This window comes from Pelecanus crispus, chromosome 1 (genome assembly GCF_030463565.1).
Source record: "Pelecanus crispus isolate bPelCri1 chromosome 1, bPelCri1.pri, whole genome shotgun sequence".
In the NCBI taxonomy this organism is placed as follows: Eukaryota; Metazoa; Chordata; class Aves; order Pelecaniformes; family Pelecanidae; genus Pelecanus; species Pelecanus crispus.
Window position 1 is genome coordinate 58130902 of NC_134643.1, and position 18615 is coordinate 58149516.

General features: G+C 45.0%; 1 protein-coding gene across 4 annotated transcripts in view; it reads right to left on the reverse strand.

Annotated features, from left to right (window-relative positions):
* Positions 1–5648: 5648 nt before the first annotated feature.
* The window catches only part of GRAP2 (GRB2 related adaptor protein 2), a 33333-nt gene continuing 20366 nt past the window's right edge, over positions 5649–18615 (reverse strand). The window contains exons 3-8 of one of the 4 annotated variants that reach the window (XM_075714524.1): positions 16708–16799; positions 14238–14357; positions 12298–12466; positions 10506–10637; positions 8213–8332; positions 5649–5996 (exon numbers count right to left, since the gene is read on the reverse strand). In XM_075714524.1, coding sequence (XP_075570639.1) covers positions 5817–5996; positions 8213–8332; positions 10506–10637; positions 12298–12466; positions 14238–14357; positions 16708–16799 — 813 coding nt within the window. In that variant the 3' untranslated portion in view covers positions 5649–5816. Of the gene's footprint in view, positions 5997–8212; positions 8333–10505; positions 10638–12291; positions 12467–14237; positions 14358–16707; positions 16800–18080; positions 18104–18615 lie in introns of all 4 variants that reach the window. The other 3 variants (XM_075714511.1, XM_075714506.1, XM_075714518.1) reach the window with 3 other exon arrangements.

An 18615-nucleotide genomic window follows, 5' to 3' on the forward strand; every position in this document is an offset into this window, starting at 1 on the left:
GATTTGCTCTCATTTTTATTTGTGGCAAAAAAACTTGCCATGGCTATATCTTTCATAAATCCTGCTGGAAATGAGCCTGCTTGGACTAGTGGGGCGAAGCCGCAAGATATGTAGAGATCTTCCAATTTATTTGTTTCTTATTCCTCCCTTTGTTGCTGGAGCTAATTTTATTTCTGCATGTCTACAAGGATCCCTGCACGCCTGCCATTTGTGAAATTTTGCATTTTCATGTTAGCAGGCTGGACATCCGCCAAGTGGCTCTCACTTGCACAATGACAGCAGACAATGTGCTTTGAATTTTCCCTCTGCACAAAGGTCAGTGAACTTTTCCTACTCACTTGCCTGTTCCCCTGCTGTCCTGTAGCTCGCAGATAAGTCCTCGGCTGTTTTCTACTGTCAGTTCTGCTTATGTAAGAAACTTCCTTTGCATTTGATGCAAATTAAGACTCCTGAACTCTGTCATACAAAAGCTGCCTCTAAAAATTAAAGAAGTTGGCAATGCTCTGCCCTCTTCCTCAGTGCTATTAAAGGCTTTATTATACACTCAGCTCATGCTTCCCCACTGAAATGCAAAGCTTTCAGCAACAAGGAGTGGCTAGGTGTCACAAGCTCTTCAGTCAATGCGTATGTTTTAAACAGTGTTACTGCCTGGATCATCTAGGGAACGCTAATGGTTTCAACTGATCTCTATAGGGTTTCATTTAAAAGCAGCTAAGCCAATTGCTTTGAACAAGTATTTGAAGTGAGATGTCTGCAGAGGACTTATACCAGCACAGAGGCAAAAGCTGGGCGATGGGCTTTCTGGTGCATCCAGGGGCAGCGAGGTGATGGGCTGCAGCTGCAGGGAGGTGCGGGGAGGCTTCTTGGACACATTGGGCAGGGATGGGCGGCATTGGAAGGAACAGCATTGCCAAATACTTCTCACGCCTAGTCTGGTGCAACCTGGGCTCCTTGGCAAAGAGCTGCGGAAGCGGAGCAAGAGGCTGAGGACAGCCCTAGCCCAGATGGCCACATCTCTGTCCCGCCAGACATCCTTGTTGTCCCTATGACGTGACATTGATATAATTAAAGACCTGCCGCTTTCCACTCTGTGTAGAGCTTACCCCTCAACTCAGTGCTGGACTACAGATGCTGGGACATTGCTCCTGCAGTGCAAAACGTCCCAGCTGATACTGCATTGCTGTTCCAGGCTGATTTCTCCTGACCACATGGTCCTGGCTGCTCGATCTTTTGCTTCTGCCATCCTTGGTTGCTCTCCACAAGGGCTGAAGGCAAAATGGCCCTCCAAGAGCCTGCAGCATCAGGATCCTATTGGGGAGGAAGGATGAGAGGTGCTGCTGAGTAGAAAAGATGATGAACAGGTGCCTGTCGTGAAAAGCTCCAAATTTCCTGCACAGCACACTGAAATGGAGAACTACTTTCAATTTAAAAAACAACAACAACAACCCAGGAACTTGTTGTATCCCTGGTACAGGGGGACTGGCCTAGCAGCCTGACCAGGTGCTGACTTTGTGGCAGCACTGAGGATCGTCTCCCTGGTGCTCTTATGCTGCCAGCAGATGGGAACCAGCCATGTTCCCGTTGTTTCTGCAGCGCATCCAGTGAATGCAGCTGTTACAGTAAACATGGACACCAAGACAGACATCTCTATTTTGTGGCACAGAAAACCACCTGGACAGCTTCCTGTCCTGGTTTCGGCTGGGATAGAGTTAATTTTCTTCCTAGTAGCTGGCATAGTGCTGTGTTTTGGATGTAGGATGAGAATAATGCTGATAACACACTGATGTTTTAGTTGTTGCTAAGTACTGCTTACGCTAGTCAAGGACTTTTCAGCTTCCCATGCTCTGCCAGGTGCACAAGAAACTGAGAGGGGGCACAGCCAGAACAGTTGATCCAAACTGACCAAAGGGCTATTCCACACCATATGATGTCATGCTCAGTATATAAGCTGGGGGGAGCTGGCCGGGGGGCCAGCAATTGCTGCTTGGGAACTGGCTGGGTATTGGTTGGCGGGTGGTGAGCAATTGCATTGTGCATCACTTGCTTTGTATATTATTATTACTATTATTATTATATTGTTATTATTATCATTACTATTTTACTTTATTTCAATTATTAAACTGTTCTTATCTCAACCCAGGAGTGTTTCTCACTCTTACTCCTCCGATTCTCTCCCCCATCCCACTGGGGCAGGGGGAGTGAGCGAGCGGCTGCGTGGTGCTTAGTTGCTGGCTGGGGCTAAACCACAACACTTCCGCATGAAAGGAGATTTCCATTTACTGTTTTTCGCTCAGCCTTATTAATCACAGAGACATTTATAAACAAAATATGAATCTGCAGCAGAATGTAGGTGAAAAGTTCATCCAGACAGGAGAAAGTACAGCTCAGCTGTGCTTATCAAAGTTATTTTTCCATGTGCAAGTCCAGGTTCCTCTGTTTAATTTGTTATAACAACAACATACTTTTCCTACTTTTATCTCTGTTTACAATCTCTTTTCTCATGAACTGTCTTTCTTGCTTAAGAAAAATACCAAACAAAATATTTCTCTTAGTTGCTCTTTATACCTTCCTGTTTTGGTTTCACAGTGGGCTCTCTCAGGGTGTGTTCTGGGGGGTTAGTTCTTTATGAAACATCGACAAATGTCAGGTAAACTCAGTGCACCACATTGTCATCTTAAGGCTCCTGTCTTACACTGCTAACACATGCCTCTTGCATGGGCAATAGAATCTGAGGTTTTCACAGCACAAGTGTAAGTGAAGCACCACAATATTAGCAAAGATTGTGTGACAATTAAAACCTGTTGGAAGAAGGAGCGGGAAGGTTGGCAGGATATATGAGTGGAGGAGAGGAGATTGTGTGTGTGTCTCTCTCTCTCTTTTTGCTTATTAAGTAATCTGATCTATGGGAGATATCATTTCATGGGCAGACTACAGCAGAAAATGGCATGGGGCATGGAAAACATATCCTGTGGCTACAGCACCTTCTACCCCAGCAAAACTCCCCCCTTTGCGCACACCTCTCCTTGTATCCAGAGACTCCATTGACTTGGGAAGGGCCATGGTTCTTCTCTGTGCTGTTGTTTTGCTGGGAGGAAAACAAGTTCTTCTGTGGGAGGGTACAAAAATGCAGTCTGATGCCTGTGTCTCCCAGCTGCTGGCATGTACAGGTAGCACTGCCAGCTCTGGTGAGCAGGCCAGGACAAAAGCAGAGGCAAGCAAGGCTGGGTCTTGCAGACCAAAGCTTGGCCAGCTGCACAAGGCAGTACAGAACGCGGCACTAGTGTAGTTATCACAGACGCCATGATACCTTTGCGTCCCAGTAATTTTGGTATCATTAGGTGCTGCTCGTAATGGGAAATTGTGATTTTACTGTGGTTCTGGTATGTTGTCCATAATTAGCATGCAGTCCTTTAGTGCTAATTACCTTAAGTATTAATTCCTTAAACATCAATTAAAAAAATCACGTGAAAATTCACCTCTTCCTCAAACGAATCATGAGTTAACATGGGGGTACTTACAATGTACTACTTAGACTTGCATAATTAGTTAATCTCTGTAAAGGGGTTTCAAACATGTGAAGAGCTATCAAACTGCTAAGTGCATTATCTTCAATTAATTTTGTGCAACTACATCTTCACTACCAAGAGGGTTTTTAGAGTGCTGAGGAAAGGAAAAGGAGACATTGCTTCTAATTTTAAAAGTAACTAATAAAAAAAAAGAATTAATTGGAAGATGATTTGACATGGTGGGAATAAGGGTGAACATACCATTTCTTCTGTTCCAGCCAAACCTGAATATGAAAGATTCATCGTTCATATCCCTCCTCTGCCTTTGCTGGTCTCTGGTTTCTTTGCTTCCATCTTCCCCTGGTCTTAATCCTCTCTCTCACTCAATATTAACCCCCTCTCTTCCAAACTTGATATTACCTTAGCAAAAAAAACCCCGTTAAAGAAGAATGAATCACAACAAAACGCTCTTCAGACTGTGGAGTCACTGAGGTTACACCCTCGCACCAATCTAATAATAAGGTAGCTTGTTCCAAAAGAAGCCTCATGGACTTCACTTCAAAAGGAAATGCTAAAGGCCCAGAACAGAGCTGCTGCAAGAGAACAGGGCCAAGTCCAGCCTAGGAAGTCATATGGTATCTCTCAATTTCCTGAACCACCCTGGTAGCCAATGGAGACAAGCTCTTAACATGTCTTCCCAAGTTTTCTGTTCTATTTAGAGTTGATATGCCTTGTTAATTATTCTCATTTTACTTCACCCATTAATAATCTGCTTTCGGTGGAGTTCTCTCAAAAAATTGACAATGGGTTCTTTCTGCTAATACTCTGTCTAGCTGGCAGCTTTATTTAGGCCAGCTACATTGAATTGGACTTTACCAAGAACCTATTTCCTGGATATTTTTCTCCCGCTGGGACTAACAAAAGATAAGAACATTTTTCTTGCTGGGTCTGATTTGTTTTTAGAGTTTTTCACTTGCCTTTTCTTTCTTTCCCAAGAATGATAAATCATTACTTCCTTACTGACTGCCGAGGTCCCACATGTTGTGAAAAATTCGGGCAGCTTGTTTAATATCAACTTGCCTGAGCAATGGTTATGCAGCAGTGTCTCCTTCACAGGGTTTGGATCATTTTTAATGTGCATTTGCAGTATATTTGTATCACATCTGGGCATTCACTCAGCAATGATTTGAATACATATTCATTTACCTCATTTCATCCAAAAGAAACTGGAGCAGAGAACAGACTATTTGATGGCCACAACTTTATTCTCTGCATACTGTAAAGTAACAGCTTAACCTGTTGGATGAGGCATTCCACTAGCAAGTCAGAGTTGTGTACACAGTCATCCTGAACACCCCACGTTCTCAGGGAAAGAATTTCTGACACTAAACCAGAAAAATCTCTTCTCTCCAACCCCTCCCCAATTCAGTTTTACAAAAGGAACCAGTAAGGGATATTCATTCTTATGTGATCCAGTGGATATTAATTTAGCTGAAGGGCCTGACCTGCTCTAACCGGGATGTCTAACAGAAGTGTAGGTATGTCAGAGAGCAGCTTGAAAATGGGACAAGTTGTTGTTATGGCATGCAGAAAGAAGAGCAGGACTATCAGAAGAAGCAAAGAAAGTAGCTTTGCACCTTCCCATACCTTCACCACTGGTTTGTTTGTACAAAAGCTTACAGGATCCTTTCCCTTCATCTTGTATATTCATACAGTCCATACCCACAGAAAGTATTAGAGGGGTAAGTCAGAAGCTGTTTAGAAAAGTCAAGGTTGCCTTGCGCCTCAACCTAAGGTCCCCTCACTTTCCTTCCATACCTGAAGGATTAATGTGATTACCAATGATCATTTAATTCACCTGGGTATTCCTTCTGCCACTGAAAGTAATGTGAAATGGAGCCAGAAGAGACTATGAGTGCTACCAGATCCAAAAGGAAGGGGTAGGGCTACCTGAATACTGAAGTCTGACTTGTCTGAGGTGCATTTCCACAGAACAAACCTAATTGCAGGAAGTTATCAGTACTTAGCCAAAAAAGTGACAGGGCAGGGAGGATCCAGCAAAGTCTCAATGAACAGTCCAGGATTTTTGCTCCCTCCCCAATTCATGGATGTGAAAAATAGGGGGAAAAATTCCTATCCTCTTCAAAGGGTTCCCTTTCATACCAACATTTCAAAAGATCAATTGCCAATAAATTAAGACAAAATCAAAACCACCATATGTCCTGGGGGCAAGGGAAGATGCACTCCCTCTCTGTCCCTGTTATGTCAGAAGAGCAGCTCCAATACGGCCCTCTGGGGCATACTGTGCCCTCACAGGGGCACTGGTGTGACATAGTTGGCAGGGAAGAGACCCAATTCCCCACGCAGACGTCCTTTCCACCATGATGGGTTGGAGCTGTCCAGGACCTCTAAGATGTCTCCACTGCGGAAGCCCAGCTCGTCATGCTCCACAGCATCAAAGTCATACAAGGCACGGACCCATAGTGTTCGCTGGAAAAGAGATAGAGACAGGCAGGGAACAATGAGCCAGAACTCAGACCATCCTTCTGTCACCCCCCTTATGGCCCAGTACATAACTTCACTAAGAGAGGACAAGCAATGCTGAAATTGAGACCATCTTGCAATTAAACCAGGAAGTGGCCAAGATGCCAGGAAGGAGGAACCAATTTACTGGGACACCCAAGGAATGGTGCTTGGGTTCTCAGCAGCCTCAGTATATTCATGGGTATTTGCACTATAAGGTGAAAAGTCAGACTGAGAGCAGGTCCTTAGGATATAGTGTTCACATGGCTCTGTCTCCTCTGCCCTATGAGATCAGCCACGGTAGCCATGTTTCAAGCTAGTTATGGGAGCACAGAGAAGGGCTCCTGCCTGAGTTCTGCTGGGCTGTACACTATAAGTGAATGGCTCTAGGGAGGTGAGCTGGTGCTGGTATGGATATAGGAAAGTGTCCTTGGTGAGCAGAGGACTATGAAGGATACATCAAAAGAGCCAGCACACAGGCAAGTCTAGTGAATGTTGTAAAGAATGATACTTGCTCTTTCAGGCCCTTCTGGGGCATAGGGGAGGGTCTTAAACCCTCTTTGGACTCTCCCCAAGGTCAGTCCCCTGAGATCCAAAGGATTTAGGAACTGTTTGGGTGTATCAGTTTATTCTGGGTTTGCACTTTAAGGAGCACTATGGTCAGATTTTTTTCTTATGAGAACTTCACCATAAGAGACTTGCAGTCAATCAGCTTTTAAAGGACATAAGCATGGGCTTTTCTGGGAAATTGTTGGCACCCACACCACAAGGCATGGACAATTTGGGATTTATATTTTGCGGGCACAGACGGAGAGATCTGTTTGAATACAGACTAAATTTTGCTAAATCTTCCATTCAGGGCCCTGCTTAGACAGGGTTCCTAGTTATTTGGCCGGACATATAGACCTTCCTATAATTGGATTTGTGGCTTCTAGATCACTGATGGGGTGTGGCAGGCAAGGGCATGTTGTTATTCATTGCCACAGCCTCTGAGGAATGAAAGCTATTGTATTTTGAGCTGGATTACAATAAAGATTTGGGGCTTTTGCCAAAAGAAGACATGTCCCTGTTTCCTGGTTTGTTCCAAATTGCCTAATCCAATCTGTCCTCTTTCTCTCACACTTGAGAAAGGTCTGATGTCCTTCCCTTCTTTCCTTGGATCTAGGTTCTCTGCTTGTTCTGGGTTAAGCTGTGCATTTCCTGAAGGAAGAGGAGTGTGCCTTAGGTCACACTCCTAGGAGCTGATGGAGAAATACTTTGGAGTTGGCAGTGGAATCACAGGCTGAGGCAGAGAAAGACACCATGCTCTACGCAGGAATTCACATAGTGGGAATTTGCAGAGCAGGTGGTTACTTAAGATCAACTGCCAGGTATGGATCCAGGTAAGGGAGCAGTCTGGGATGTCTGCAGAGACATATCTAGATTATCCTACATCCACTGTGCTAAGAGGCTCTGACACATAAGGGTGACAGGTAGGTGAGTCCCACTTTGATGGCATAGTAGGTCCAAGAAGATGCGTCAGGTGCAGACAAGTAGAACTGCGTGATGACAGGTCTTCTCAGGACTGAAGCAAAAAGTAGTGGAAGAGACAGTGTGACAAGTGCACTGCAAGACAGAAGGAGCACTGTAGCATGGCAGAGTATCATGAGGCAGCTCTCCATAGGACTTAAAAAGCGTACTGTACATCTAGCTACTGTGCTTAGGAAGGCCTGGCCATGGTGGCAATGATACTTGATAGTCCCTTGCATCACTGGACATGAAGTCCTTCTAGTAAAGATAATTAGATTTTCAGCAATGTCTTCTATTGGACTGGACCCCTGCTTGATCCAAACCCATGGGTGAGCTTGGTCTCGTTCACAATGTCCCAGATGCCTATTTTGTTGAGCTCATGCTAAGTTCCCTCTTCTACTAAGTCTGCACGTTAACTAAGACTGGTCTTGAGAGCAGTCCTAAGAACTATGCTCATATAACACTGTAGTCCTACTCCCAGAGTACTCCAGAAGTAGATTCAAGTGGCTGGGTTAGAGACTTGAGACTGAGAAACATCTAAGATGTGTCCCGACAGGCTTAATACACTGTTCCTCACACAGCCTCTGTGCAGGTGACATTGCCCAGACTGCTTGGCAATTTGCTCAGGGACCCATTGAGTTGGGCATATGGTGCCCTCCAGGTATATCACCTACTGGTGTCTGCTGGTGCAGTGGGTCTGTGTGTCTCCGTTGCATAGCTGCTGCACTTCCTTGGCCGTGATCCCTTAGTCCATGCAGCCCATCTTTCCTGTCCAGACTCCCACCATATCTATCCTAGAAAGAAAACAGCAAAAGAAAAGTCATGTATATGCTGAGATGTATAAATGAGGGGCTTTAAGAGTCTTTGGTGGCCAGGGAGTCAGGGTCCAACCCTCAAGTAAATCATCTTAGATGTCTGCTTCCAGTACAGTCCCTGTGCTGCAGTCCTGCAAGAAATGCCCCTCATGGAAGAGGTCACCTTACACTGTTCTATTTTGGATTTTTCTTAGAACTTGGAAGTTGACTGTTCCCAGCTGTGTTCCACAGCTGCTGGGAAAAGTCATCAGAGAGGGACTTTTTTGGCCCCTGGAACTTTTGGAGAAAACCTAAGGCTGTTCTAACTCACGGGTGAAAAAAACATGCTTGCCAAGGGGACTTTTGTCAATCTGGAGTTATTATGCTCTGGTCTTGCCTGCTCCTGGCTCTTCCTCTGTCCCATATGCTGGTGGAATGGTAGTGATGCTGGCGCAGCTGCCTGTATATCCGAGTACTCACTACTTTACTTTTTCTTGGGCTGCTCCATGCTGTAAAGGGCAGGAAGCAAGCCTGAGAATCCAGTAGCCCAATTAACCAAAGAGGCAAGAGACAAAATTGGGTTCAAAGAAAAGAAGCCATATGACCACACATTTGAAATCATATCAACACAAATCAGCCCAGACGGACGGAGAGAGGAACTAGCAACATCTAGGGAGCAAGTTCTCTTTTGTCTGCACAGCTGAGAGGTGCTGAGTGCCTTCATCCCTCTAGGCCCTTAGTGTATGCACTAAGCTGTTTTTATTATCATGGTGTGACGGAATCTGTTATCATGTTAGCTCAGGTTGCAGCAGTGCTTCAGTGACACAAGGTCTGATCAGCTGTGTCAACAGAGGGGAGGAAGAACAACCGCTTGTGCTTGCTGTTGCTTGCAAACAGCTTTCATCCTCTCCCTCTTGCTGCTTCCTTTCTTGCACCTACTCTTCCAAAAGGTCCCTTGGTCTCACTTGTGCCTTTGTCAGCCTAAAAGGTTGTTGAGGCTGCCTGAGACCGGAGCACAATTTGCACCTCACCTGTTCCTGCCAGAAAGTGAGGGAACTCAATGTGGCTTTGCAGCTGCAAGAGTGACTACATGGCCGCTTCACTCGTATGAGTGTTTCTGCTCCGTATTGAATGTGACTCATGCATAGACTATGCTTCAAAGACTGCAGGCCCTGTGCTTTGTCAGAAGCTGTATTATTCCATCAGCAGTCCCCTGACAGGCAACACTCTTTGTCTGATGAGAGAATAGCCATTTCACGATTGTCCTTGGCCTTGCTATATGGGAGCTTTCGTGCCTTAAGGGACATGGCTTTGGATTTCTTCCCTTCAGCAGGGAAGAAATCCTCTCCTTGGATGATGCTACACTGTCTCTAGCTGGAGACATGAGCCAACCCCAGGAAAACTATTTGCCCCCCAGATTAATCAGGAAGCACTCTGAAGATAGCACCAGGTACTGCTGCTATCCTCTCCATTCCTATGCAAGCAAAGGAGTAAAGAAACCTCACACATCAAGGATGCTGCATGATGAAAGAGTGCAGAGAGGGCACAGGTTAGGGAGGAAGAGGAGGAATGTTCTGAAGGAAACCAGACTCTTCTAGGGCTACCGTAGTAATTTCTCATCCCCGTGTTGTGTTTTGTGGTGCTGAATGTCAGTAGCATAACTCAGAAAAAAGAAACAGGCAGCAAGGTTTCATTTGTCCTACAGACTAGAGAGGAGTTCCTGAAACCATATATGTGTGTGTGTTTGGGAGTGTTTTTCTGCACTCTCACTGGATGATACTTTATGTCCTTTCCTAAGCAAACCAAGAACATGACACCATTCCTTGTTTTCTAGTTTTTGGGATGAAGCCCCAAAAACTCCCTAGGAGTACTCCCAGGTTCCCAGCAAAAGGGCCACTGTACACTGACTTCTATTTTCTGCTGGTTTGTCAACCAGTCATGGGTCACAGAACTAAATAAAAGCCTACATATTTATTACATATCAAAAGAGCTCCCCAGGCTGACACCATCATCGCTGCTACTCTCATACGAAGACCTAACTGACTCTGCCTCCTAAAGCAGGTCCAGGGTGGCAGGTTTTTGACAAAGTGACTGTTCACTTGCTACCAAGCAATTAAGGCCAATGCTTCACACGCCTAGGCTTGACGTCCCAGCCCCTCATTCCTGGTAGTACCTGTTGCTGCTGCAGTATGGGGAGAGGATGCTCTACGTATCTCTTGGCTATAGAAGAATGATCTTCTCCAGCTGCTCCACCCAGGTGGAATCCTTCCCGGCCCATCCGTTCCAGGCTCCCACCACGCCTCTCCTGATGGAAGAAAGATCACAAAAGTGTGGTCAGGTTTTGCTTCTCACCACATCCTTGACTGAAGCTTAGCAATTGTTGCACACTGATCACTACCACTACCCTGTACCTTGGAGGCTCTTCCAAAGGAAATCTCCTGCCCCTCCGAACAGAAGGACAAATCAGGAATCCCATATTTTAGATCTTTGTCAGAGCTATTCCCCATCTGAAGAGTGGATAGTAATGGGAGGTACTGGGCTGAAAATGTGGCCACTGATGTGAGGAGCAGCGTAGGAGCCAAGCTCTTTTTGGAAATACTGCCCTTAGACTTCATTTGCCTCTGCACTGAAATCTGTATATTACTATCATTTTATCATATGGCTGTAGCATCTAGAAATTTGCATTGTGAACAGAAACCCCACTGTGATGACTGCTAAACATACCCTGCTGAGCCCATCACCATAACAAATGTACAGAGTGTTTGCCAAAGCAAACTTGACTCGTGTTCTTTCATTTGCCTGTCTGCATCTTGGAGCTGTTCTCTTTCCCTTCCTGCTCACAGTCAGCCCAAACAGGTTGTTTTACTGATATACAGGCATACAGTCTTCCTTTCTCCTTCCCCAGACAATTCTTCACTGCCATCTCTCTCTCATAGATCCCATAGCCTCTATTTTATACCTTACTAATGCATTTTTAAAACTCTGTGTAAAGTGGTCTAGAAGGAGACAACAACACAAGCCCCTTCTTCAGACCGAAAAATATATCATCTCTCTTTTGGAGCCAGCAAGAATGATCCACATGCAGCCTATAAAACTTTACTGCTGCAGTGAGCAAGTCACATACTTTCTGCCTTGCCTCTACCTGCACATCCTGGTAATTTAATACCAGATTTTGTTTCCCGGTAAAGCAGGGCTTTGGTTACTGCAGTGACCAGGCATGTTTACTCCCAGTACTGTGTGTGCAATGCATAGCAGTCTCTACTATTTCATTTGCGTGTTCCCCTGGGACAAAACCAGGCATTCACTGGACGGGGATTTCCCTGCCTTCTCAAACATCTACTACATCTTCCCTGAATGCACAGCTTGTTCCCATATCTGCTATAGTCTTCTCAGCAGCACTTTTCAGTTCCTACCAGCCACTGCTCCAGGTTCTGCCCTCAGCTCCTCCACACTCGTGCTGTGTTCACTCGGTAACAGAAGATGGATGATTATTCTGAGCAGACAAACTTTCAACTGTAATAACAGCTGCAGTCTGAGTGCATTCAAGGACACTAGGAAACCAGACTCAAATTCTTCTCAGACAGAACCTGCCAGTCAGCTGTGTACCTGCCCTTATGAAATCTAGGCATTTCAATAAGGTAAGTCCTGTTTCCCTTGGATGTGTAAGGCATCTTAGAATTTCAGCTCTGGGGCTTTAGCACAGCTTTAGCAAAGCAACTCTATGCAGATTTGCAGCACTGCCTATTGCTATCCAAAACAGAATCAGAAAATTCTGCTCAATTATATAACTGTACATACCACTGAATCCACTAAAAATCTGTATTGCAGGGCCCACCAGTGTAGTGATGTGACTGGGTTTCCAAGGACAGACTCTCCCCCCTGCCCCCCAAGACATTCTCGTGGGCTGAATTCCTTCCACAGAAAGGGTTCTTACTGAGAAACTCCTAAGGATGGTTTGCGTTTACCTTCTCTTCTTGGCTGTTGTCTCTCAGGAAGATCTGCTTCTGCCTGGAGATGGAAGTTGTCTTGTAGTAGTCCACCAGCTTGTTTAACGAGTGGAATTTCTCTGTCCACAAGTAATAGTTACCCTTTGAATCCCTCATCACTTTGAAGTGTTGCACATCATCTTCATGCCTGGATCCAATTGGAAAAGTAAGAGATCATCAAGCAGATTGCACTTTGATCTTTTTCAAAAAAGCCTTTTCCAGAAGGTACCAAAGCTTCTCACTTGGCCAAATCTCGACTTCTGGGAAGTAAAGCAATGGCAGTCCTTGTGTGTACTGGACCTAGATGTGGCTCTGTATTTCAAAAGACTCATCAACTTACAAACATGGAGCGCCGCAGGGCTGCCCAGTCACAAAGCACTATCAGAACAAAGCATAGGGTTTTAAAGCCTCTCCTTTGAAATAAAGGCCAGAGGAGCTTTCAGGGCCACAAATAGCTAATAGCTTTATTCCATACTTTGTATGGGAGACAAAGGTTGTACTCTACCCACTAGCCTCTGCGGGTTCCTGTTAACATCCGGTCTGCATTGACTATAAGAGATGTATTATACCTTTTCATACCACGGGCATCACCACCACATGCAGACATAGTCACAGGAAGCCATACACTGAGTTTTATAATTGTATAATATCTAGTGTAATATCATTACTACTGGTCATTCTCCCTACCCAAAAGAAAAAAGGGGGGGGGAGGGGGAAGAGGAATTATTAGTTGCTGTTACAAACCAAATTAACAGTCTCAGCCTTCTGGCCCTGCTTCCCCCCTGCAACTCCCCTCCTTTTACCTCTTGTATGATTTGGACAATTCCTCTTTGCACCAGATGTGATCTGGTTTTGGTACCCACCTCCTTGCTCTGTGCAACCCCAGAAACTCAAAACACTCGTCTCAGAGGCTACATCTGCACAAATAAACTAAACAGGGACCAAGCAGAGACTGAACACTATCCTGGAGTGCTACAGTCACACAACCTGTTAAAGTGTTAGCATGGCTTTGGTCTAAACCAAAAAGCCCTCCCTTAGTGCTGGGCCACAGTTAAGGGGATAGAGTGGACCAGTAACTGTTCGCAGTGAGCTGCTTGAATACAGCTGTTCTGTTCCGTGGGCTGAAGAGGGTTTAGCCATATGGATCTGAGCTCTGCCACATTGCTTGACCTCAGGGCCAGAGAAGGAGCCTGACTGCACTTAGTTTATTGGTGTTTATTGACGTAGGTGTAACCAGAATGTTTTCCGGCATTCCTCCCAGATACTTTTTGAGCTCCCCAAATCAGAAAGAGCACACTGCTTGGAAAAAAGACATTGCTAACTGCTACTCTAATTTAAAACTGGTTATCAATTGTTTGACTGAAAATTGGGAAACCAACCATCATTTAAGAGCTCTGCTTTGAAGCAGACGCTCTGAGAAGGGCTGGCTGGGCTACAATAAGTTGCTGAAATGCAGCTGGGCTGCAAGCAACCAGAAGCCATTCCTGTCCAATGGCTGTTTAGTGACCTGTGGGAAATAAGTTAACAATGTAATAGTCATCTCTTAATGGGTAGTAGTGGAATTCTTGGATTCAGTAACCAGAGCTGTCAGGGAATTAAAACAAATGGAAGGCACATGTTTTGCACTGTGGGAGACATCCCGTGTACTACTCTGCTTTGCTGCAGCACTTTCAGAGAAACAGGTTACCAGGGGATGCAGCTTTAGAATAAGGCATTCACTGTGTCACTTGAAAAGGGGCAGAAACGTTTGGGAATCAGATGCCTAATTTGTTCTCATTCACAAGACAGCAGCACTGCCAGTGACTGGCAGCATGCAAACTTCCCAAGAGGCTACATCACATTAGGAATCCTGTCAAGAGAAGGCTAGGGACACCATTAAACAGGAAAAGAAGCAGGGAAGTGCTGTGAGAAGCAGATACCTGACAGAGATGGAGAAGTCACCATGAGAGTTCTGACTGGCTCGGACGATGAAGGAGCCAACTCCTTTGCTCATGAGGACGTTCTCTGCTTCATGGCGGGATATCCTCTCATCAAACCAGCTGTCAAGTGGGAAAAATCATGGAGGCATGAATAAGGAAGATGAATTAAGGTAAGGAACAGAAAAGGTGAGGGTAGGGAGAACGTGAATAAGCAGGGTGGATGAAAGACAAAACAAAAGGATCAGAGGAGCTCACATGACTACTTCCAGTGGCCATGTACATGCTAAGGTACAGGGTTTTGATGGGTGCAGACCATTTTCTTTGAGCAGTAAAAGCACGTAGATGCAAAGAGAACAATGTAAGCTTTGGTCTGCTAAGAAGCAACACTCAGCTGAAACTGTAATTACAGGCACAGTACAGTAAGGTGTTAGTCAAAGAAATTTTAAATTACAAATGTGTATGTATACATATATACACACATAATTCTCAGACGTATACATCAAATTGCTTTTGGTAAACTGATTAAAAATTACTGGACTGTGATGGATATATTGCAAAGGACACACATAAATTTTTAGCAGAGGCAAGCTATGAAAGTTTTAGTACTAGTAAACAGGTTCCTGCAAGAGTTATAACACCAAAAAATTGCAGAAACACAGAATACATAAGCACACTTATGTAAATTTAGCCAGGCATAACAAACGATAGTATAAGGCACTGGACTAATAATAAGAAAGTCACCATAAATAGTAAAATAATATGGTGTCAATAGGAATTTTTCAGTAGAGAAAAAAAATCATGTACACTGATATATGTCCACTCCACAGCTAATAAGATATACAATCTGCAGTCTTCTGCTTTTACATAATGCTTAATTGACTGTATTGCATCAAAATTAAGGACTGACAGTTTCATAAGCTCTGTCATTTCCACCTTTGAGTTTCGTTATACTTCTCCTTACTATCATCACAGCTTACCTATGTATCATTAGCAAAGGGAAATCAGACTTTAATCAGCATTGATAACTGGTCTCAATGATTACTTGACAAGACAAAGTTGGGAAAAAACAGCCCATCAAAAAATAGGAGACAGCTTTCTTCCCTATATCTGGTTCTAGCATCTGGCCTGAACTGCTTCAAAGTGCAGACCTGCTACTCTTAGAAAAGCGTCAAAGTGGAAATATTTCTTCACAGCTCTTGCACAGAGAAAGCATCATGAGAAAAAATGTGTGTGAAGAAAGAAGCTGCTAGTGTCTCTGCGTGATGCCACAGCCCTGTGAAAGAGCGAACAAGAACAACTGACTGGGAGATCTCGTGCCCCTGAGGCCCAAAAATACAAGCCCATATTTGCACAGCAAACTAATAAAGTCCTTTAGCTCAGCCAAGCAGGCTGGCTTATGTTCAAAAAGGCCGGTAAGTGCCATCTCCGAAGAGGACAGTGGCACTTATTTGTACCCACAAAATCCATGTGCACTCCCAGGTTGCCTGCTCAGAGCACCAGTGTGTTACCGCTAGCAGTACTGGGCTTGGTGCATGCTCTGCCTGTTCTCTTCTGAAATGCTGTAGCACTTTTTCAAAGGGGGAGAATTAGAGAGGCTTCAAGGAGTGTTTCTGCCAACTGAAAGGAAAAGGTTGTAAAAATGTCATGCGTTGTCATATTTATGGCACAGGGCTGGACAGCACATTTAACATGCATTTAAACGCCTATCAGTCCTTTCTGAAAGTGCAGGGCCATCTACTCAGTGGGAAGAGAGAACTGAAGGTCTGCCTGTCCTCTGACAGATCTATGTTTGGGTGTGCAGTCACGAAGCACAGAGCAGGGTGCGTGTGGGTGTGTGTCTGCATGCGTGTGGGAGCAGGGTGGCATGTCTGGTCTATCGTCTCTGTCGATCCATGAGTAACACCAGCTGTCACATCTCGTGTAGCGTTGCACTGACCTCTAGCGTATCGCGAGAAACTCACACACGCTTTGCGGGAGGGAGGGAATGCTGATGGCAGGGTGGGGAAATGGGAGTTAATGTAGTTAAGAGTCGGGGGGAGGGGGAGATTGCGTTTTTGTAATCAATTTTCAGAGAGATCTCTTGCTCTTCCTTTTGTGCTCAGCCTCTGTCTCTGTTGCCAAGACTTCACATCATGACCGTTCTCCTGTCCGAGGAGATCTAAACGCAGTTCCTGCCACATCCCAGTGACATCCCTCTGAGCAACAGCAACAAAGGAGTCACTTGGGAGTGATAGAGAGCACTGAGAACCATTCAGCTCTGAAAGAACAGAGGATGCTTCAGGGCAGAAATAAGGTGCGCTGGCAGAACTGCATATAGCATTATGGCAATCCCTGCCAGCCTTAAATTGTAGTATGTTATAACCAGTGCCTCCTCTGTCATGTCTTCCTTTGTGCATGCACGCACACATGCTCGTGACAGCATTCTGTGGCAACGTGCAATGGTGGTGCACACAGTTTCCGTGACACTTACGGGGGAACGTGAAAATCAATAAAGTTCTTAGGAACGTAGCCCTCTTGACTTCTGAGCTCAGCCTTGTACCACTCTTCCTGGGAGCTCAAAACCTGCAATGGAGAGATGGATGGAATAAACATGTCTCCTGAGAAAGGCAAAAGTAACTAAGATTCCGGCAGAAACCTAGAATTTCTTGTAAGAACAGAACTCCACGCATGCACTACTTCTCACCCACCGTGCAGCAAGGTTAGTGGCTGATGACCACTTCAGAGCAAACAAAGCAATAAAGAAGGCTGAGTAGAATTAGAGGGATTGCTTGTTATCTTTATCCCCTCATCTGAATGCCTGTTCAGGTGGCTGGGGATGCCATCTGCATGTCTCTGATGTCTGTGAAATGGAGAAATTCAGCTCCGAAGGACTTATTAGGGGTTTAAGGAGTTCTCTGTGCTGCTTTTAATAGTTGGTACTGGAGCATCTCAGTTTCACAAGGGAGGGGGAGAACAAAAAAATCTGTGAAAACTCCTCTGACATGTACGGGGATGGAGGGATATGCAGCTATATCTCTTGTGTGCGTGTTATGACTGCACAGATGTTACCGTGTGCTCTCACATGTCATTTTGCAAGAGATTATTTAGTGGGTTAAGTCTTCAGCTGCCCTGAGCTTTGCCAAGGTAGATAAAAGAAGGAAGCAGAAAGTATTTTAAAACCACCATTACACTTAAGAGATTGTAGGATAGCAGGAAGCTAGTCCACAGGGCACGCTGGAGCAGCTTCAAGTGTGCTCATATTAATGTTGACTGTAATGGTCCTTAGGGACTGCCCTGCTGATCAGGGACTGCCCAAATTCACTGCTCCCTGGCTGATGGCCCCTGATATAGCCCTAAGCTAGAGGAGAGAGGACAGGGATACAACCACATTGTGATTTTACTGCAAATGTTGTGGTCTTTGGTGTTTTGTTTGACATTCCAACTCCTGGGACAGAATTCCGCTTTATGAAATAGAACATGTTTCTGTTCTCTCTGGTTTTGGAGAGGAGCCTGAAAGCATGAGCCATGACAGTTTTAAAAGGAGAAAGCATGTGGAAAAGACTTAATTTAAAATCTATTGTTAAAAATAATAATACTTGTTTTGTAAGCCAATCTCATGTTTTTGGGAGCCTAACGCACAGTCAAACTGCTTGCTGTTGGCAACAGGATGTTACTGCCTCTGGGGCCAGTTCTCCATTGCCTGGCCTGCCACGTAGGCCTTTTTTATGCATTTGGATACAGGAAGGTTGGGGAATAGAAAGCTGTGGAGTTCCCTGCTTGTATAGTCACTGCTTCCCCTATCCCTGGGTGCCAGATTAAGGCTCTTTTTTGCTGCTGTGGCCAACCAAAGGGGATGATAGCTGCTCCCTGCTCACACTCAGGCCCTACTCTGTTGGCAGCAAGGTTTCCAGAAAGACCCACCTGCTGGTTCTCGGTGCAGGGCTGGCAGGTTTCTCTCAGTGTGTCATCCTCTCAGAGAAGGATGTGGGGTGGCGGGGGGGCGTGTGTGTGAGAGGGTGGATTTCCTCCTGTCACTGCTGGTTGAGGGCCTCATGCTTCCTGTTTTCTAATCTCTACATCAATACTGTTCATCTTATCTCCTTTATAAATCAGAAAAGACAGCCAGCAGTTTGTGCAGGCAGCAGGAGGGGGCTCATGACAGGGTATGAATGTATGTGTGCATATGCCAGAAGAGAGATGTTACTCAGGCTTATTTACTGTTACTATGGGTTGGGTGGCTAAGGTGTTACTTTGTTTACCTCAAGGACCTTAAAGCAAGAGGCAGTCTGACTTTTCTGATTGTGAAGTTTCCATGACAACTAATAATAATACCAATGTGTAGTGTTATTTGACACTTTTCATCAGTAGTTTCCAACATACTTTGAAAGGAAGCTCTAGC